Source organism: Lepidochelys kempii, chromosome 21 (genome assembly GCF_965140285.1).
Source record: "Lepidochelys kempii isolate rLepKem1 chromosome 21, rLepKem1.hap1, whole genome shotgun sequence".
Taxonomy (NCBI): domain Eukaryota; kingdom Metazoa; phylum Chordata; order Testudines; family Cheloniidae; genus Lepidochelys; species Lepidochelys kempii.
Genome location: NC_136400.1, coordinates 12391228 through 12407417, shown reverse-complemented (window position 1 = coordinate 12407417; position 16190 = coordinate 12391228). Strand labels below are relative to the sequence as shown.

At 46.1% G+C, this 16190-nt stretch overlaps 1 protein-coding gene across 3 annotated transcripts in view; it reads left to right on the top strand.

The window, feature by feature from the left end:
* The window catches only part of C21H6orf89 (chromosome 21 C6orf89 homolog), a 34282-nt gene that overhangs the window by 11994 nt on the left and 6098 nt on the right, over window positions 1-16190 (top strand). For all 3 annotated transcript variants that reach the window (XM_073319498.2, XM_073319500.2, XM_073319499.2), the window contains 4 exons: window positions 12890-13044; window positions 13350-13489; window positions 14924-15050; window positions 16038-16161. In XM_073319498.2, coding sequence (XP_073175599.2) covers window positions 12890-13044; window positions 13350-13489; window positions 14924-15050; window positions 16038-16161 — 546 coding nt within the window. The remainder of the gene's footprint in view (window positions 1-12889; window positions 13045-13349; window positions 13490-14923; window positions 15051-16037; window positions 16162-16190) is intronic.

Sequence of the window (16190 nt, the reverse complement as noted above, 5' to 3'; positions counted from 1 at the left end):
AGGCCTCTGATTCCACACTGCCACTGGTAGCCTGCTTATCTAACTTTCCCTATGTGTACTTGCAAAAAATGTCCTTGATGCCCATAAAACGTGTCTCGACTTCTCTGCTAGAAAGAGAAACACAGCTGATAGTTCTAGGTTTTAAATTTTTTTTAACATGATCTAGTTAATAAAATGCCCAAATACTTTTTAAACACTGTCAGATGCTGCAATTTGTATGTATGCGGTTGTCTTGAGTGGGGAAAGGACAGTAAGGGTTCCTGGCACTGTGGGAAATATCTAGGAAGGAGGCGAAGTCCCAATTCTGCTTCTGTTGAAGTCAGTGAACATCTTCCTATGAGTTCAGTGGGAGCTGGATCAGCCTTTTTATGTTGGGGTGAATGGTAGGAGATGGAAAGGCATCCTAAGGGAATAGGAAAAGCCAGGGACTCTGGGAAGTTGGGAGAAGGAGCTGTTTAAAATTTTTCAAGTACCATAACTTCGCATGGATTTTAAATCTGTTCTAGACGGTGAAGCAGTGTGGTTTGACTAAATCCCAGAGGTAAGGAGAGGAGGAAAGCAAGGAGTCAAAGATAACCCCCCAGGCTTTGCAGATCGAGTGCTGTTGGGACTGTTTCATTTTGAGGGGGTTATTTTTGTGTGCCACCTATATGGTAACCAGAGCACCCAGACTTGTGCTCTGCAAGGTAGCTTTAGTGTCTCTGCCCACTTCAGGAATAGGGATGTCATCTCTCGTTGGAGCTGTCTCTTGGAAGAGAGAGCTGTGTATTCAGGGCAGCCAATGTTGATTGCTGATGTGGCATGTACATGAGCAGTGGTGGTGATCGGCGGTTTCAGAGTGCTGCAGTGTGATTGGGGCTGTGTAAGAAATAGTGCAGAGACGCTAAAACAAGGGAGTGCTTGGGAGATAAAGAGGGAATTCAGACAGTAGCTGGTGTCCACAGACAGTAGCTGGGAGACCACCCTTAGTTGATCCATGCTGCAGACCTCCGACCCCTACCAGCCTGGCAATTCGATGGGAAAATCCAGCTGACTTGATGTTCCCTGGAACCTGTGAACGTGCGCAGTCCACTTTCCTGCCCAGTGCTTCTGTAGGAAGTGTAGTTCACAGCTTGGTTAGTCACTTTTGCTACAGTTCCCACACAGGATAGATAATAAGAGGGAGTGAAAGCTGCTGCTTGTCTTGGCAAATGGAATACTGGGCACCCTGAACATTAAAAAATGTTAATAGCTATAGTTTGACCAAGAGGAAACCAGTTTAGGGGCCTAAAATGTTCTGCCAGTGACCTCTGTGGAAGGGCCAAGTGTCTGAGATGGGTTCTGATTTTTTTTCAAGCTTATAGCTTCGTGAGGTCAATGGAGCCTCTTTTAAATCTGTGCTGCGCTTGACGTAACTAAAAGGGCAGTGAGGAGAGAAAATAGCAGAACACGTGTGTTGGAAGGATGTCAGCACTGAGGGAGAGGAGTCCTTTAGGGTAGTGGAGGAGTGTGTGACTTGGAGCAATGAGATAGGAGAAAGGAAACATGCCAAATATCAGGAAATGCAGTGAGATTGATAGACTGGAATAGTCTCCCAGCAAAGCAGAAGCACCATCGCTTTGGACGTTTAAAACTGGGCAACATGCTTGCCTGAGACACATGCTAGAAAATATATTGCAAGGACCTTGCACTGGCAAAGGAGGAAGGAAGGTGGCACAGTTAAGGCCCTCGACAGAGACTCAGGAGATCTGGGTTCAAGCCTGGCTATGCTGCAGATTTCCTGTGACACCTCGGCAAGTCACTTCTCTCTCTGGGTCTCAGGTCCCCATCTGTAAAATGGGGATTATAATCTACCACCCATTGACTTTCTTATCTATTTAGTTCTTTGGGGGCTTAGGGTTTCTTACTACGAGTATGTACTGTGCCTTGCACAGTGGAGCTCTGATCTATAGGCCCCACCCAAGGTGCACTGCTCTGGTAGTAATACTAGGGTAGAGTAGATGACCATGTGGGTTTTTCCCTCTTTGTCTTTTATGATTCGTTTAGCTCTGAGGCCTGTTTTGGGTTAAACTTGCAACATTCCCTTAGCGCTCCAGCCTTTCTTATTGCTTACTACAGAAAGGTCATAATGCTGAGTTTGTCATCCTACTCATTTCCACAACTGAAGGTTGTGATGGTCCTAAAGTCAAGATTAGGCCTTTGCTAAGAATGGCCCAAAAGGAGAAACTCTGCCGGGAGGCAGAAAGCAATAAAGCAGTTAAAGGGGAAGGCAAAAGGAGCAGAGAAAAATACTAACCAAGGGATCAGATTTACAATGCAGTGTGGACGTTCAATCATGGGCTTGGAAACACAGAGTTCACAAGCCCTGGTCTCTCAGACCCATGTTCAGTGTAGACATACCTTATACGAAATAGGCCTGACAGCCTCAGTCTAGTTCTTGGTAGACAAACATCAGCCATGCAAAACCCACCAATCTAACTGGCACTGTCATGGGCAGCGTCTGTATGGAGGCAAGGGGCTGCCAGGCGCCAGGGAGTGTTATGACGATGTATGTTAAGGATTGTGAGGCACTCATACTATGGTAATGGGGGGCCATACAAGCACTTAGTCAAAACAGCCCCTGGGAAAAGCACCTGTGTGGAGCTGATACATGGTAATGGACGGGACATAAATAGCTTGACAGACTGACCAGCTGGTTCTCAGAGGGTTCCCTTTCCCCCCGCCACATCAAAGTAGCTGCATACTTCTGATATTTTTATTCTCATTTCAATGTGAATTTAGATGCCAGATTGACAGCTGTGGATAGCTGAACCCTTCTCAAGAGAACAGGTGCAGCGTGGGCTGCGTCAGCTCAAGCCTCCTTCATGCAGCCTGCTTGCCTGCCACGCACCTGCCCTGGAGGGAGCAGCTCTAGGGGCAAGTGGATAATCCACTTTCAGTGACCCATTAGTGGTGGTCTTTGTGATGTGGATGCCTGCGAAATGGCCTGAGACCCAACCTGCCAAACTCACTTCACACAGGTCCCCAAACAACCTTCAGATTGTGGTTGTATTCCTGCAGTCCCAGGAGCCCGACTCATGGGCCAGGAGCCCGCTGTGCTACGTGCTGTACAAACACAGAACACAAAGCGAATCTCTGCCCCAAGAAGCTCACCTGGGAATGTTAATAACTTTCAGTCACAACTCAGGCTGGACTTGAGCCAGCAAACTTGAGGGAGAAGGTTCCATTGCCCATTTGCGGTCTCCTGAGCTGCCCAGCTCCCTGAAACAACTTTCTCTTTGGACGCTTATTTTCTGCTTCACATTTTGGTCGCATACTAAAATGAAAAGAATAGTGAATATTTTCCACCATCTCCATTTCCCATAGGATCCCTCAAGTTGTCCCTGAATCACTTGGACTCAACAAAGGGTTGGTTTTTTGTCTGTGTGTATTTAAATTTTAAGTGGGTTGGAACTTTATTCTCAAATCTTTCTGCCCCCCAAATTGTTAATGAAAACCTCAAGGATTATATCCCTTTCTAAATGGTGTTTACACTAATATTACCCGCTGTCGGGTCCACTAATGCACCCCTCAACATGCTTTGCAGCTGCATTTTAGTGTGGTGTGAAGGCAGCCACCCCTGAGATGAAACAGACAAGTCCTACATCATTGCTCCTGTGGTAAAATAATCTTCCTGGGTGTTTCTGCCATGAAACTGAATGAAATGCCCATGTTGGCAGAAGGAGCTCCCCCTATTTAGGGCCTGATCCTGACTGAGCGTCCTCTACCCTGATTGAAATCAATGGGATCTGCAGGTACTCAGCACTTCTGAAAATCAGGGCCAAGATGTCTCACGCTGGGCACACAAAACCGGCAGCACATGAGATCAGAGGCTGTTTGTGGAAACGTTAGCCCCTGCGACTCTCCCCAAGCCACAGAGGGGAGTAAGTGTTGGAGATTAGAATTTGGGAATTCCTGGCTCCCAGTCCCATGCTCAGACTACCAAGCCACCTAGATCAGAGGGGTCTAAAAATGTGTTAAAATAGATTGTTCATGAAACTGATCAAAAATTAGCCTTGCCACAGTTGTCATGTTTAAGCAACAAAATGTAACTCAAGTGGGGTGGTTATCATGTTGCAGAGCTCTGCTCGGGTGCATTTGAGTGCTAAGTGGTGGGACAGATCACAGAGGGAGTGGTTAGCTGGCCCTGAATAGCTGGGAGAAAGTACAACAGCAATGTTTGTCTTTTGGCTGGCCACCTCGGTTTCGCTTGAGGCTTGTTTGGCTCCCAACCACGTTCCAGCTTCCCTGTGAGTTTAACCCTTTCCAGAGCAGCCTTTGCACAGATGTGTCTGTCTGTCTATGGGACTTATATGGCCCTGATTACTGTAACATCTGAGCGCCTCACAATCTTTAACATACAGCATTTATCCTCCCAGCCCCCTGTGAGGTAGGGCAGTGGTATCGTTATCCCATTTTACAGACGGAGGACTTCGAGGCGTTGAGGGTATATCAGTACTACAAGGGCTATAGTTGCATTGTAGCACTATAGTGTAGATACTTGATACAGCGCCAAAAGGAGATTTTCTGTACATCCATCCCCTTCGAGGGGCAATAACTAGGTTGACGGTGCCACATGACAAAACAACCTAGCAGCATTTACACCGAGACTTAGGTCAGCTTAACTGTGTCTCTCAGGGGCATGAATTTTTTCTGGTGGAGAAGGAACCGACCCTGGGTCTCTCATGCCCCAGGCTGGCACACTGACCACTGGACCAGCCTTCCTGTCTACCGTCAGCCGCAAACCTTGGTCAGAGACAGATGATGATTTTCGTTCGCTTCCCAGCGAAAAGCACTTCTGCCTAATGGGGCACTCGGCTTTTGCACCGACTTCGCTATGCCCCAGGGCTTCCTCTGAATCCTGTTGCTGCTGCAAGCTCATGAGACATAATAGCAGACATGTGTGTTGGCTCATGTTTTTTAAAAAAGAAAAAAGGAAAAGGAAAAGTCAGGCTGGCTTTGCAGTGAAGGGTGGCGTAGATTCTTTGTATTTTTCAGCTTTACTTTGGCCCTCATTCAAGCAGTGGAGTTGTTTGGTTGAAATTGCTGACGGTAAACGAACGCCTCGTTATTGCGGGATTGTGGAATGCAGAAAACTTGCTATGTTTTTGCATTTGGAAGCCAGTATCTCTCCTGTTCCCTGGCTCCCTCCTCTGCCCGTATGTTTGTTAGTGGAGGTTTCTGTGAGAAGCTCTGATGTGCTACACCAGTGAATGATACCTGCCTCTCAGGGCTATTGTGAAGCTTCATGTGTGTGTTGTGATCCTTGGATGGAAGCAGCTATAGAATTGCAAAGTGGTGGTGTTATTGTCCTGTCCGATTTGTGCTGGGAGTCGGAGTTGTATATGCTGCCTTACAGGTCACCTGCTCATAGCTGGAGGTGCAGGGTGGAGTGGATTTCTTAAAGGGTCTTTTGGCCAGCCAGAACTTTTATCTTTCAACTAGCAGATTTGTTGCAGCAGAATTGCCCTGCTTATTCTGATCACTTGTTTACATAAATTGTGGATCCAACCATTCAAATGAAGTTGGAGATTTTATTTCCCCATTTTCAGTTGGATCAGAATGATTATTCAATCACTCTAACTATGAGTGAAAGTTGTTCTTTGACCAGCCACTTGCCCATTGGTGAAATACATGACTTTGACCCATGAGACATTGGCCCGTTTGACCCAGAACAAACTGTAGGCTATTTTGTTAGTAGGTTTCCCTTGGTAGATGCTTCCCACCAGCTTTGAAGGGAGATGAGCTATATCCAAATTACCCAAAGGTAGGGGTGAGGATTGTGAGCGCTCGGCAGGGGCCATCTCTTTATACTGTGTTTGTACAGTGCCTACAGAATGGGGTCTGGGTCCATGCCTGGTTCTCTTAGGCGCCACCGCAACATAAAACAGAACCTGGCTCACATGAGGAGAGGGTCAGGTTCCCTTAGGCATCTCTGCCCCCATTCTCCCTTAGTTCCTCTACCACTCACCCTCTTGTCCCCTTCCCAGTGTCCCTCCTCCAACCGCCCCTACTGTCCATCCCCATAATCTCCACTTCCCAGAATCCTCCCTCCCCTGCCAGCAAGCTTTACAGTGTCTCATTTCTTTTTTTATAAAAGTACTTTGATTACATTCCCCCAAAATGAAAAAGAACCCTGACACAGCCAGATTTTAGCAATGTGCTTTCCCACCCTTCCCAGATTTCTGACCGAGATGAGACTTGACCTGACGCTGGCTGGGTAAGTTCTTCAGGATGAGAGGCTTACTGCTTAGCCCCTCAAGCTACCCAGCTGCAGTGAAAGTTTTCCACCTACAAATCCTCTTAGCCTCGCTGTCTGCACATGTTCAGTGATCTGTTTGGCGCTTGACCCTTATTCCAGAGCCCAACTGGAGAGCCAAATTCTTGCTAATAACATTCTGAATTTTGTTCCCCCGCCAAGGGCTAGTGAGTACCATGTGCTCTGGGGGTAGCCCTCAAGCGAGTGAGACCCTTGTGTCAGGTTCAGATCCAAGGTTTCATCCCTAGGTCTGGGCAAAAAAACAATATGCCTTTTTCATAAGCTGTTAATTTGGGGTGGTGGGGCTGTATCTTTGGAACCCGTTGGTTAAGTGACCTCAAATTTGGTTCACTACCCATACCCCGCACCCCCATGAAGCGTGCCAAATTTCAAGGCAATCTGGATTTTAGAGCACTAAGAAGAGTCTTTGTTTAAACGGAAATGACATCTCAATCTTAACTATTGTGCAGCTAGCTCTCCACTGTAATAATAAACACTCCTGTGAAAATAGGCTTTTCTGAACTCAGCTGATGTCTAATGCACCAATGTGGTCTCATTCTGACTTTATATTATAAATGACCAAGTTAATTTTTAGCCTAGTTTAAAAATCACGATGAATCATTTTATTTGTGGAGGAAGGATGGTCCTTGTAGCAAAGATGCGATTTCTGGCCCTGACTTGGCCAAGGTCTTGTTGTGTGATTTTGAGCAAATCGCTTCATCTCAGTGATCTTAGTTTCCACAGCTGTAAAATAGGGATGATCATAGCTTTCCTCAAAGACTAAATTGCATTCATTCATTAATATCTGTAAAGCGCTTTGAGATGCGTAGGTAGCAGACTTTTCAGAGAGTTGTATTAGAGGATCTTACAGTTAGGTAGTGCTTGTCATCCCGATGGATTCCCAAAGCACTTCGCAAGCTGATTCATTGGGTATAGGATGTAGAAACTGCAGTAGAGACAGCAGAACAAAAATATACACACTACAAATGGGCAAGGGAGACACTCAAGGGGGCATAGAGGTTAGAAGTCTGCAGCAGTGCTAACATGGCCATTGGCTGGTCGCATCTCAGAAGCAAGCACAGATGGGAGATGAGACAACAATGGCTCTGGAATGGAGGCCAAAGGCAGGTAAGTGCTGTCAGGGCTGGCTAGAGGAACTGAGAGCCTTTGTTTAGCCGTGCTCAATCTTGGCCCAGAAACGGGGTGCCTAGCAACACCAAGATGAGGCCTGCATCCTTCCGCAGATTTAATGAAGCTGTTTAACTCTGTAGTTTGTCCAGATAAAGGATTCTGGTCATAAGCATGATGACAGGTTTCTGTGACTTTGGCCACATTTTCTTTTGCTGTCATGGCAATAGTGGCTCATTTAGAACAGAGACCTCACTTTTAGGTTGAGGGCTCCGTTCTGCAAATCCCTACTTCCAGAAGGGCTCGTTAAACTAGCAGAAAACGACATAACAAACTCCCATGGCTGAAAGTTGAAGCAACTGGAAACAAGGAGTGCATTTGTAACAGTGAGGGAAATTGACCATTGGAATAATAAGGGATGCAACTGGAGTCTTCATTGCTTGCAGTCTTTAAAGCAAGATCAGATGTCTTCCCAAAGGATGTGTTCTAGCTCAGTGGCAAGTTATTGGGCTCAGTGCAGGAATTAAAAATCCTGTGCAGGAGGACACACGAGATGACCATAATGGCTCTTCTGGTCTTAAAGTCTGGGAAAATAGCCCACTGTGATCTCGCCCACTGACATCCATAAAAGTACTTGTGAAAAAGGCCTGCAAATGTGAGTAAGGATTTCTTGGGCCTCAAGCAATCATCAGAAACTGGAGACCCTCTCAGAAATTTGTCGGACTGTTCAAAATATTGCCTTTGTTCAGGGATCTCATTAAAGCCATTTTGAAAGGCCTGTGGTTTAAGCAGCTGTGCACAGATGTTGTTATGGAAGGATCAGCAGATGTCCATCTCAATCGCATCCAGTGCACCTAAAGTCTGAATAGATAAATCATCCGCTGGCTCTCAAACCAACAGGATAGATGAGTCATTTTACCATGCCTGTAGGGATCCACCCCAAGCCTGAATTCACCTTTGAATAGTCTTGGGTTAAAATTAGTCACGCTTATTCCACAGCTGGTTGGAACCCATATCTCTGAGGCTTATCTGTCGACCCACCCAGATTTCCACTATTCTGGTACTTTCTGACAATGTAGTTCACATCCTGTGAGGGGGGGCTGCAGCATTGGGTGGTTGTTACTGGAAACTGACCAGCACAATTGCCATAGAAGGAAAAAAACAAAAATTGAGCACGTAGACCCAGCATATAGAACTGCACTCTTCAAGGGCCTGATCAAAAGCACATTGAAATCAGTGGAAAGGCTCCTGTGGAACCAGGATCAGGTGGGTTTAGTGCTGTTTCTTCAGACTTCCTAGGACTTGTTCAGAGAGAGGAGGCAGGAAACCCAGAAGAAAATGCATCGGAAACCAGGTTGTGAGGCTTCTTTGCGTGACTGTCTCACTGCCGTGTTTGCTTGGTGCAGGGAGCTCTTTTCCATTCAGCATGAATGATGATGGCCGTCCCTTCCTCTAAAGGCAGCATCTAGAACAGTGACTGCAAAAAAGCTGGGACCTGATCTAAAGCCCGTTGAAGTCAATGGGCCTCTTCCCATTGACTTTGGAGCAGGTTTTCCAATGCAGAGAACTCATCTTCGGTCCACGCACAGTAAACTGCCACTGGTTTGCCTAAAGGAGCTTTTCGGAGTCTTGGATGCTTTGTGGGCCACTAGGGGAAGCTTGTAGAGGCCAGCTGACTCTGAGGTTAGCCAGCAAACTGTCAGCTCTTAACATTTTGATACTTACACTTTCTGAAGCACTTATCTGAGCTCTAAGCTGCCTTTGCTTCCACAAGCATAAAATTTTCGGCAGAGTCGGGGCCGCCCCTAGCTCTCCGCATTATGGTGCTCAGGGTCCCTGAACTAGATTTCCGGCCTTGTCTCTCAGCCTTCTGCTGTTGACTGATGTTAAACCACAACACGGCGCCTTTCCATCAGATCCATGTGAGTGGGCTGCCATTGATTTCACTGGGGTTCTGCACAGCAGTGCCAAGCTTGTTAAGAACCTTTTAGTTTCCAATCCAGCTGTGCTGCACACAAGCCCTTATTGGCTTCGACATCCATGTGCATCTGCAGGTTTAAAGACCGTTGCATTCCTCGGTGAGGAGAGGGCCAAATATTGAGACAGTTTGTGGAAATGTAAAAGAGGGTAGGGTGGTCATTTTAAACCGATTATAACTTGAACTGCTTGTTCTGTGTCATGGAAATGTTGACCCAAAATCCCTCTTACATTAATCACAGTAACATTCAAAAAGACGTTGTGTGTTTACATTAGCAGTAGCATGTAAGAGCCCCATTGCGCTAGGCTCTGTACAACTGCAGAACTAAAGGAGGTCTCCAGGGCACCGACCATAAGTTTAAGATGAGACGAGAGGTGGATATGACACGCAGGCAGGGAGTGTGATGTGAGAATGAGGCAATATTGGTCAGTTGCCTTCCCGCAAAAAGCGAGAGGGCTGTATGAAAATATAGCAGGGGAGGGGAGGGGAGTTTCAGCTTGACCATTGCCTCCTTAATGTACATGTGTAGTAGGACATATCAATACAACAGCCACTCCCACTCATCCCATGATCAGGCTACACAGGAATAATTTAGCACGCTTGCAGCTTTACATTGTAATGGACCTTGATATAATCGTAGTTCGACAGTAACACTCTGTCCTGTTTATATGAAGATGCCTCCTCCTGTTAAATCTACAAACAGATCACACGCCCAGTGTGCTTCATTTACAACCCCAATGATCCCCCAGGGTGGCTGGACAGAGTGATAATCTGAAAGGAATGTAGGAGTCTGATCGAAATGGAGAACAAATACTTTGTGAAGTGCCTGCTCCAATCCCTTGTGTGCTCTTACAGGCGCGTTGTCCTCCCATCTATGTGCAGTCTAGCCTTGCATCACTCCCTCCCTTCTTAGCAAGGCCGGGCCCTCCTCTCCGGTCACACTTCTCATGCAGGTCACACGCATTCTGATACGCAGACTAACACCCTCAACAATAAATCTAAAAGATTAATTAAAAACAAACCAACCCAGCCCTGCCGGCAGCACTGGGAATCCATCTCGAATGCTCTCTAGATGGCTTATTCGTGGCAAAAATAAATAACCTCTTCAATCGGGCAATTGAGAATGCAAATATCCCATGCTAATTCAAAAGAGAAATTCTGGACTGGAGAGCTGATTAACATACAGTCTTGCAGGCTACTGCGCTCTCGGTCTCGTGTAGAATTTCAGCAGACCAATTGGCTACAGCACCTAAGGACAGTGCTTAGAGGATTTCACGATAAACAGATTATTTTAATGTCCCTTGCTTTATTGTGAATTGCCATTGTCTAGTCCCAAGATATGTTTTGTTGTTCTCTGGCCGTGCTAATGGTGACTGCAGTTACTCCAATGAGATCGTTCAGGTCTTTGTTTCCCATCAGCAACTAGATGCGTTTTTAAATTCACACTCCCTACTGCTGACAAAACAAAGATTTTTCCCTTTTCCTTCTGTAAGCTGGGAGGATGGGAAAAGCACACTGAAGTGGCTGCTTCTTCTGTCTGTTAAAACATCATGCATGCGGAGGGGTGCAACTGACCTTTTGCTAGGAATAAAAATGTTACACTTGCATATCTGTTTAACAAAAAAAACTGTGTTTTCCAATGAGAAACAGGAATTCTATCCTGATCCTCCTTAGTCCGTATATCAGCAGTAATATGTGAAATGCCCTGTTCAAGCCTTACAGATTCACAGGTAATAAAGAATTGAAGCCTGGGACCTGGATGAATAAAAATAATGTAATAGTTCCAAATAACCCTCCCATATTGTTATCCCTCAATGAACCGTAAACCTCTGTAAAGCTACTCCTTGACTGTTGGGAAGGAGGGGAGCTAAAGTAGGGGAAACAAATCTAATGCTTTTCCATCGTATGATGCCCACCAGATATAACCTGTTACATGTAATAACTCCAGCGTTCATTCACATTTGGGAGCTTCTTATTTTTTATTGATTTTAGTATTAAAAAAGTCTCCAATCGTTTGGATACACGTTCTGTAGAAACACTTAGGCTGTGAGTTTTAAAGCCATCTGAAGGATTTGGGCTCCCAGTTCCTGGCCATCCAAACCTCCAGGTGACTTTGAAAATCACATGTCTGGATTAAAGCGAAGGCACTGTAGGCCTGTATCTGGGATCCCAGCTGTTGGAGTTACATGAGATGAGAATCTCTGCTTTTGTTACAAATGTTGCCAGCCCTCTTAGATCACATTTTCAAGTGTTTCTTCACATCCAAGTGTCACTAATGTCTGTCTGAGTCTGTAGGTGGCATGAAACAATAGCTCCAAGAGACGTGCTCCATTTGTCTTCTCTCTGAAACGTGCTAGCACGCTAAGGAGGGGGCAGGGCCGCAGGCTGGGAGCAGGTCTGGGGGGGCACCATGTGAGGTGTGTGTAGGGCTCTGTATTGCTTTAACTCAGCCCTGCCTGCTTCTGCAATCTGATGTGTGTGGGAAGTCCCCTGCACCGATGCGGAGTGCTGTTGACTTCACTGGGATTCCATGAAGGTATAAATGAGGGTCTCCCTGTACTGATCAAATTGTATAATCAGGACCATAGCTTTTACCAGCTGAGACCCTGATCCCACAATTGGATGGACCCCTGAACATTGAAGTCAGTGGGGCATTAATCCTTAACTTCTCTGTGCCCATTTATCCATCCGACATAACTCAGATCGTGCCCATAACTCAGACTCCTTTCTGACTGGGATCTGCTAAGAGTTGAGCACCCAAATTGATCTTTTAAAAAAAATTACATAACCAGATAGAAATAAAAATGCTGATGCTTTAAAAAGATACATATCCGCAGAGTTTCTATCTTGTTTAAATCCAGACCATTCCCTTGCAAGCTCTGCAGCCAAGTCCTAGCAGCACTGTGCTACTGTATAATAGAAACTGGCCTAGGGACACAAGTGGAACCTGCCCAAGCTGAGGGCTGGGTAAAAAGTAAATAGGCAGCTGATTGTCGTAGTCTAAGGTGTGGTAATGACCCCAGTAAGGACATTTGTAACCTGACAACTGAGTTTTGTCTTCTGGGTGTCTTTTAAACGGAAGAGCAATCCAAACGTTTTCTTTGTGGATTTGTTTCAGTTTAGTCGCACAATAATAAAGGCCCATCAGATTTCCCCAAACTTCTGTAGTAATGGCATAATCTAGCCCACATTCCTCAAAGATTTACAGACAAAGAGAAATTTCCATAAAGCTCTTCCATGCACAGCCCCAAGACCCTGTCTCCAAAAACATCAATTCACTGCCTTCTCTAACACCAAAGGAAAAAGAGTCTATTAAAAGCAACATTGATGACTCCAACAAAGCTTGCCCGATTAATTATTTTTAATAGCTAATAAACCTTGGATGTCATCAGTAATCTGACAATATTTTGTGTTGGGTTAGGAGATAATGAGTGTATAATTTGGACTCCGTTACCTTTCCATTTGACTCATCCTGATATAAAGCTTGTTTTTTGTTTTTCCTCCAGAGTGCCATGACTGGTGGGGACTAGATTGCAGGCAGAATGGTTCTGAGATTCCTGCCAACTGCTCTTGCTGTGCTGCCATTAAAAGCCTCCAGGTAGTGACTGATCTAGGACAATTATCAGAAAACCTCCAGAGGCCTCAGCCCCTCTTAATCAAGGTAATGTGTATGTTTTTAACACCAGAAGGGAGCGTCGTGATCATATAGTCTTAACCATCTGTGTAACACAGATCAGAGAACCACACCCTGTGATATCTGCATTAAGCCCATAATTTCTTGGAGACTGAAAGTGATTGAGATCCTACCACATCCCTAGATAAATTGTTCCAATGGTTAATTGCTCTCCCTGTTAAAATGCAAAGCCCAGAGGGCTGTCCCTGTTTGAAGTGATGCAAGGAATTGGAAATGGGAGAGAAAATAGCCAGGTTAACACTGCTGATCTTTCTCTTTTGCTGTTGTTTAAGACAGGGCAGTATCTGTCTTATGATGAACTGAAGCATTTTCAGTCCCAGTACCCGGAATTGACAGAGATCACAATAGAAGAGAATTCAGCTGAACGTTGGCGCTGCCTTCCAAGACAGATGTTTCCATTTGCCTTCCCCTGGTGAGTTGAGACAAAACACGTGGAAGTTGCATGCCACCCTTTTCCAGGGGTACCCAAGCTCTGCCCAGTTCAAAAACGTATTGATGACTTCTCAGGAGCCTGAGGGTTAAAGCTGATTGGCCAAAAAAGATAAAAGCAGAGTTTAGCCCACCTTTGCCACTAATTGAAATGCAGTCCATGGAGACTGGGGAGATATGATTGAGGTCTATAAAATCATGACTGGTGTGGAAAAAGGAAATAGGGAAGTGTTTACTACTTCTCATAACACAAAAACTAGGGGTCACCAAATGAAATGAATAGGCAGCAGGTTTAAAACAAATAAAAAGAAGTATTTCTTCACACAACACACAGTAAACCTGTGGAACTCCTTGCCAGAGGATGTTGTGATGTCCAAGACCATAACAGGGTTCAAAAAAGCACTAGATAAGTTCATGGAGGATAGGTCCATCAATGGCTATTAGCCAGGATGGGCAGGGATGGTGTCCCTAGCCTCTGCTTGCCAGAAGCTGGAATGAGTGACAGGGGATGGATCACTTGAGGATTACCTGTTCATTCCCTCTGGGCACCTGGCATTGGCCACTGTCGGAAGACAGGATACTGGGCTAGATGGACCTTTGGTCTGACCCAGTAGGGCCGTTCTTACATTCTTATGCTGGCTTCAATGCAGAATACTCCATCCTGAGCCATGTGGAAGGCTCCTCTGATCAAGTTGGAGCATTGCATGCTGGGACTTTGTGTGCTGTTCCTCACAGTAAGATCAGGCTGAACTTGGGTCGCATGATACAATTTCTTGGGTATAATCTGATCTCAGTCCGAAGGAAACCTGGGTATCAGAGTTTCAGGAACCATCTACGTTCCAGATGTAACTATGTAGGGTCTTAAAATGTGTCAGGGACCTCAGCTTGTGTTGACCATGTCTGTGACCTGTGCTAAAGGGCTACAGTTGTCCAAGGCTTTGACACAGTACAGGAGCATGATAAGGTCCCATCTAGAAGCAACACCATATTTTTACAGGTTTCAGAGTAGCAGCCGTGTTAGTCTGTATCCGCAAAAAGAACAGGAGGACTTGTGGCACCTTAGAGACTAACAAATTTATTAGAGCATCAGCCTTCGTGGGCTACAGCCCCACTCATCGTATCCTACCTCCTGTTCAAATATGCAACACTGTGTAAGGGAATGGTGTGACCTGGGCACAGGCCTAGGAGCTGGGGAGTCATGAGTTCTAATCCCAACTCTGATAATGACTCTGTGGGAGCAAGAGCCTTCACCTGGCTGTGCTTCAGTTTCTCCATCTATAAAATGAGACTAATAATATGTAGCTACCAACCTCATAGGAGTGTCAGGGATGAATGTTTGCGAAGACCTTTGACGTTGGACAGAGGCTATATAAGCGCTAAGCATTATTATAAAGTGATTCTTTAATATGTTTTATAGGAACAAAGCCCTGAATAAAACTCAGATTCTCCAGGAACTTTTCCCTGCCTTGTCTTTGCTGGCGTTCCCAAAGGCAATTTCCCTGGAAAGCTGCTTTCTCATTCACAACCCAGAGTTAGGGAATAAGGTGAGACATCCATCCCGGGGTATGCTTTCCTCTTTTGTGTAGGTACATGACTGCCTTAATGCAGGGAAGTCACCCACGTGCAGAGAGCCAGTGTAAGGCCTATGTACCAGGAGGTGCTCGCATGTCGCTTGGCCTGTACACCTGCAAAGGAATACATTTCACCCACCAGTGCAATCAGTTGCTTTTCCGAAGCGCACTGGGAAATGGAGATTCTTGTCTGATGAGTAAAGCTTAGGGAATGCAAGTTGGGATGGCTGGGTTTTGTTCCTGCCTCACTGTGACTTTGGGGGCCAGTCATTTGACTGCTCTGTGCCTCAGTTTCCCTATATGTAAAATAAGGATCTGACTTGGGGTCTGTCTACCCTACAATTAAACACCTGCGGCTGGCCTGTGTCAGCTGGCTTAGTTGCAGTGTAGGCGTTCAGGCTCGCCCTGGAGCCCAGGCTTTAGGATCCTAAACGTGGGAGAGTCCCAGAGCTTGGGCTGCAGCCCAAATGTCTACACCACAATGAAACAGCCCCAAGCACTGCAAGCCTGAGTCAGCTGGCCTGGGCCAGCAGGGAGTGTCTAATTGCAGTGTAGACATACCCATAGCAACTTAGGAGGAGGATTGTGAAGTTGGATTAATGCAGTAGCTCCCGACCATTTTTTGTTGGCACAGATCAGGGATGGGTGCTCCTGAGTGTATCCCCTCACTCTGGGCCTCTGCCCGTTCTCTCTCCCACCTCTGGGCCCATTTTTCCTCCTTGTCTTGTTTGTTTTCCTTTGAGTGCGGAGGAGTGGTGGGGCTGTGCTGCTTTGTATAGCTGAAGAGGGGCATCAGCAGCCTTCAGGGCCTTGGATTTGGTATGATTTCATATTGATAGCCCCGTAATAAATAGTCCTCTAAACAGCAGCCACTGGCCGGGGTGAGCCGTGCCCGGAAAGGACAGGGAGAGGTGTTGAAGCTCCTTCCTCTATATCTTTCCTCCTTCCCATCTGTTACAGACCCACGGACTGCACAGCCTGTTTGCAGTTGGAAGCGGCCAGCTAACCCTGAATATTGCACCTTCCAAGGAGTGCAGAGGACACTGCAGGACTCTGTCGGTGGAGCTGGAAGCTGGGGATTTCGGTGAGTTCCAGTACTGCAGTGAGTAGACC